Source organism: Phyllopteryx taeniolatus, chromosome 19, assembly GCF_024500385.1.
Source record: "Phyllopteryx taeniolatus isolate TA_2022b chromosome 19, UOR_Ptae_1.2, whole genome shotgun sequence".
In the NCBI taxonomy this organism is placed as follows: domain Eukaryota; kingdom Metazoa; phylum Chordata; class Actinopteri; order Syngnathiformes; family Syngnathidae; genus Phyllopteryx; species Phyllopteryx taeniolatus.
Genome location: NC_084520.1, coordinates 16232641 through 16238640, shown reverse-complemented (window position 1 = coordinate 16238640; position 6000 = coordinate 16232641). Strand labels below are relative to the sequence as shown.

Genomic DNA, 6000 nt, shown 5'->3' with positions numbered 1-6000 from the left:
TGTAACACTGAAAGCAGCCTTGCAAATTGTCAACGTTTCCACGTGAAGTCATGAGCCTTGCGTGTGCGTGCCTGGGAAGTAGTGGCCTACAATAATCCACAAGACTAAGCAACACAGACCGATGATGATACACCCAGGATCAAGTGATGGGGAGGGGAAAGGGAGGTGATGGGAGTAAACTGGCCAACGTGACGAATGCAGTTAGGGTTGGATGATGATGATGATGATGATGATGACGACGACGCGTCGAGAAGTTAGTTGCTTTAAAAAGGGGGCAGCTGCATGGAATTAAGCACAGCACCTAAACGCAACGCTCCATCATCATCTCCATCATCATCATCATCATCATCTCCATCATGAACGGCCACTGCAACTGCAATGCGAGCGACGTCACCGCCGAGGAGTTCCACTGCAACAACGACCTGAGCGTCAAGAAGGCGGCGGCGGCGGCGGCGGCGGCGGCGCACCGCAAGCTCCAAGAGGGCTCCCGCAAGGAGAAGGAGGACCAGTGTCGGCTGCCCACCCTGCAGGCCGCCTACACCAGCATCCTGCGGGAGCTCGGCGAGGACGCCGACCGCCAGGGTCTCCTTCGCACGCCGTTGCGCGCCGCCCAGGCCATGCAGTTCTTCACCAAGGGCTACCACGAAACCGTGGACGGTAAGGCCGAAATTCCATCCATGTGGCAATATTCCCATTGGTTTTGCATTATTTCACATTGACGATCAATAACTTTGCATCGTTGCACACATAAGATCAGTACCATTGTATACTTTCTAACGATATTGCACCATTTCACATTTAAGTTCAAACTATTTCACATGAAAGATTAATATTGCACTAGTTACAATTATATTGCACTATTGTACTTTTTGATCAATAATACGGCGGCCGACTGGTTAGAGCGTCTGCCTCACAGTTCTTCAATCCCGGCCCCGCCTGCGTGGACTTTGCATGTCTCGAAATTGCACGTAGGTGTGAACGTGAGTGCGGATGGTTGTTTGCTCGTATGTGCCCTGCGATTGGCTGGCGACCAGTTCAGGGTGTACCCCGCCTCCTGCCCGACGATGGCTGGGATGGGCTCCAGCGCTCCCGCGACCCGCGTCAGGAGAAGCGGCTCAGAAATATGGATGGATAAATAATACTGCACTACGCTGAAAAAAAAGTGATTCAATTCGAACATCGGTTGCAAATGATTCAACTGAGTGAAACTAACATTCTATTTTTTATTTATTTTTCCAAGAAGAATCATAATCAAATTAATTTCCTTCTTCCAAGGAATTTGAGATCAATAATATTGGACCATGCATTGTCCATTCAAGATAAATACTGTTGCATTATTTATCATTATATTTCACTATTTCCCATTTGAGTTTAATAATGTTGCACTCACCAATTCAATTGTCATTATATTGTACAATTTCTCATTTAAAATAAAGAATGTCACATTATTGCGCGTTGAACATCAATCATGATGACATCCATGATATCACGAGACTGAACAAAAGTTCTTAATCGGTTGCACATAATTAAAATATGGTAAACTGATGTATTTTTCCCCTCAAAAATAAGTTTGTCAGCTTACCGCATTTTAATCAGGAGCAACTACTGCACACGTTCGTTATTAAGTCAATTCAAAAGATTGTTTTTCCACTGTACATCATTTGTATTACCGTATTCCCTCACCCAATCAGAAGACAAGAGCAGCCTCGATACTGGAATCGGTTTGCGAAATTCTTGCCAATTCTCATCCCAAGTTGTGATCGTGGCTAATTGGGGCCCAGGGTACCAAATGCAGCGGAATTACCAAGTAGGGAAAAAAAGAAAAAAGAAAAAATCTCGATGTTCCGCCAGACGTGCTGAACGACGCCATCTTCGACGAGGACCACAACGAGATGGTGATCGTGAAGGGCATCGACATGTTCTCCCTGTGCGAGCATCATCTGGTGCCCTTCTTCGGCAAAGTGAGTTCTCTCAGGACTCGGATGACGACAAGCGCAGTCTTGTGTTTGGTTCTGCTTTGGAAGCCCCTCTTTGTCTTTGTAGGTCCACATCGGGTATATTCCAGACAAGAAAGTGGTGGGGCTGAGCAAGCTGGCGAGGTAATTAAAACACACGCATTGCGCTTGTGTGGTTGCCGCGTTAGTGTCGGCCCAGAGCGTTCTTCTGTTGTTTCATCGCATTGACCTGCGGGGCTTAAGAGTCTAAACTCCCGTGAGAACGCTCCCTGTGGGAACCAGCGCTTGTCATCACAGCTCGATTCGGACGGACAGTGCAGGAAGCTGGGGCGCGGTCGAGGCTCAGGCGTCAAACCGGGTGTCAGTTCTTGAATAAAACAAACAAACAAAAAACAGCAGGCAAAAGAGGAGAGAGAGCGAGAACAAACAGCAGAAAAAAAATGAGGCAATCCCAAAAGATCAAACTCTCGTGGAGTTGCGCGCAGTCAGCTTCACACCTCCGCCTTTCGCTGTCGTTCTTCAGCAAACAGACCGGACGGAGTCACTTCCTGCGTGTGCTAATGAAAGCTACTGTTCGCGATTCCCAAATGAAGCTACAAAACCACGTTGAAACCAGTTCAACCGGTGCTTCTCACCCGCATTTTCCTTTCGTTGCAAAGTCGCGGCCCACGTTCTGAGACGTGAAGAACGATCATTTATTCTTGGTTTAAAAATAGCCCCTGAAAACACATGTACAGTGTAGTTAGTATATTTTCAAATGTGGTTTCCGATGAGTTTGCGGAAATTTGCCAGCCAGAGGCTGATGAGCTGCACTGTATTCGTTTCCAGAGCAAACTAGTGGCTCGAGGCCACTAGTCTTGTCACTTTTCATTTATGTGCCGTGTGAAAACCTGGTACATCTCTGAAAAAATCCAAACATGACTACATTTTTTTTTTTTGTTTGTTTTTTTACTAGCGGTCCGCGACGCACCCAAAATGGGTTCATGACCCACTAGTTGAAAATCACTGAGTTAAACAATATCAAATATGAAATCTTCCATTACAAGGGCAACAACAGTAAGAAAACCAGGTAAGAAAAAAAAACTGGCAGAAAAAAAAGGCAAGTGACGCAAGAGTTTAAGACAATAATATAGAATATAAAACAACCTCTACAAGTATGGTCGTTGGAGTGAGATGAATGAGTTTGATTTGGATCAGTAAAAAGTTATTTTCTTTGCAGGATTGTGGAGATCTTCAGTCGGAGGCTTCAAGGTGAGACACAACACCAGACCAAAAAAAAAGGATCATAAAATAGGACCCATTTGAGGTGCAAAAAAATTAGCGACAAATATTTTGATATTGGATTCATCATTTAGAACTGATCTCAGTTTTTCTCGATCACATCAGGTTTTGGAACAATGTGGAACAAAGGAAATACATACCTATGTAAATAAAAGACTACGATGGAATAGTTACAAGCTTTGAAAAATTAAAAAAAACAGCATAAAATGAATTAGAATTGACAACGGTATGCCCATGGATACAAGGTGAAGAGAAAAGCCAGCACAGATCCTCTTCATTCCTATTATGCTAGCTTTCTGTTTGCAGATATTGCTAGTACTGACCTATTGGGAGCTGCACACACCTGTCACCACACCCGTCTCAATTGTGACTGCACAAACAAGTCGTCACGCAGCTGCAGATGAGTCCAATCGTAACCAGCTGTCAAGTCTTACTACATCTAATCAGTGGAATTTTGCTTATCTGGAGGGTAAACTATGGAGAAAAAAAACTTGACGTGCTAGAAAAAAACGACTGCAATTTTGGAATCGGCATAAAAATCAAACAACATTTTTTTTCCCCCAAATTGTTCCCCAGTCCTTTGTGTTTAATCAAACATGCAAACATCTGCTTTTACTTTGGAAAACAATGATCAACATTTTTGTTGGTTTTCTGACGGTACAGACCAAACCAGTGACTCAATCAAATTACATTTTTTTGTGCGTTTTCTTCAATTTAAAATGTCCTGTTCTTGAATAAAGGGATCGATTTTTAAAAATTATCTGATTCAATTAATTCAAAAATAATAATCAACAGATTGAATATTAAGCTGCAGCCATAGATTCTACTTCAATACAAATGTTCCTAAAATCCAAAATGTGTTAAAAAACGTAAATTAAGCACGGTTACTGTGATATTAGCATATTGATCCTGTGCTACTTAGTCAACGTTCCGCTGACATTTTTCCCCCCAGTTCAAGAGCGTCTCACCAGGCAGATAGCCACCGGGTTATCCGAGGCCCTGCAGCCCAAAGGAGTTGCCGTGGTGATTGAGGCAGCGTAAGCACACGCGCGCGCACACGCACACACACACACACACACACCCCATGCTTGAACAGCCATCTCTTTTCTACGCAGACACATGTGCATGGTGATGCGCGGCGTGCAGAAGATGAACAGCCGCACGGTGACCAGCTCCATGTTGGGGGTCTACCTAGAAGACCCCAAGACCCGGGAGGAGTTCCTGACCCTCACCCAGCACTGAGAAGACCTCAAGGCGGAGCCGTAAACACACAAACCAAAGAAAGTCACAAACCTAAGCTTGAAACTTTTCAGCGCCACAGATTTGTAACGTCACTGTTATCACCGGTGACCCCCTACAGCAATATACAAATATGTGAAATTATAATAAATGTATTCATTATAGTATGTGAAATTATTTTGACTTTTACTACCCTGACGGGAATTTTATTGGTGCTTGTGCAAAATGGTGCTGTTTAAACTTTAAACCTTTCTTACTTCCTTATTATTACTACTACGAGCAGTAGTCGTATTTTCTTTAGTACTACAGGACAATCGTAAGATACAAACTGCTATTTGTCTGTGATTAGTAAGAAAGGGGGAGGAGGCTTCACCGATCCGACAAGTTTAGCTTTTTTTGTCATCCGTTTCATGTATTTTAATTGTTAATTAACCAAATAAAATGCATACAAATATCGCCAAAAAGCTCAGGTCTCCTTTGTGGAACTTAACTATCCAGTGCAAGTAAGTAAGGTCTTCCACTTATAAATATAAATATGGGTGTTTATTTGATTTCGGGCACTTTTGATTTTCATTACTGTCATCACCACCACCAGACGGGAGATGGGAGAAAGTTCTAGAAAGTCAACCCTCACTGCAGCCCTCCACCACTCGGGGCTTTATGGCACAGAGGCCCGACGGAAGCCTCTCCTGAGTGCAAGACGCATGGAGATTGCTAAAAAAACAACTCCAATATGGTGACAAATAAGATTCTCTGGTCTGATGAGCCCAAGATAGAAATTATTGGCCTTAATTCTAAGCGGTATGTGTGGAGAAAACCAGGCGCTGCTCGTCACCTGTCCAATACAGTCCCAACGGTGAAGCATGGCGGTGGCAGCATCATGCTGTGGGGGGTTTTCAGCTGCAGGGACAGGGAGACTGGTTGCAATTGAAGGAAAGATGTATACGGAAAGGTACAGGGATGTCCTGGACCAAAACCTTCTCCAGAGTGCTCAGGACCTCAGACTGGGCCGAAGGTTCACCCTTCGACAAGACAATGACCCGAAGCACACAGCTAAAAATACCGAAGAAGTGGCTTCAGAACAACTCTGTGACTGTTTTTGAATGGCCCAGCCAGAGCCCTGACTTAAACCCAATTGAGCATCTCTGGAGAGACCTGCAAATGGCTGCCCACCAACGTTCACCATCCAACCTGACAGAACTGGAGAGGATGTGCAAGGAGGAATGGCGGAGGATCCCCAAATCCAGGTGTGAAAAACAAAAAGGCTGTATTAGCTCAAAAGGGTGCTTCCCCTAAATACTCAGCAAAGGCTCTGAATACTTATGGCTGTGTGACATTTCAGTTTTTCTTTTTCAATAAAGCTGCAAAAATGTCAACATTTAAATTTTTCTGTGCTGTGTGTACATTGAGGAAAAAAATGAAAAAGGATTTTAGCAAATGGCTGCAATATAACAGAGTGAAACATTTAAGGGGTCTGAATACCTTCCGTACCCACTGTGTGTGTGTGTATATTTATATATATATA

The 6000-nt window shown here is 43.8% G+C and overlaps 1 protein-coding gene across 1 annotated transcript; it reads left to right on the top strand.

The window, feature by feature from the left end:
• Positions 1–263: 263 nt before the first annotated feature.
• Positions 264–4928, top strand: gch2 (GTP cyclohydrolase 2). The gene is made up of 6 exons (XM_061755878.1): positions 264–657; positions 1852–1961; positions 2044–2099; positions 3175–3206; positions 4189–4273; positions 4352–4928. The coding sequence occupies exons 1-6, from the start codon at positions 357–359 to the stop codon at positions 4476–4478; spliced, it is 711 nt and encodes a 236-aa protein (XP_061611862.1). The 5' UTR covers positions 264–356; the 3' UTR covers positions 4479–4928.
• The last annotated feature ends 1072 nt before the right edge of the window (positions 4929–6000 follow it).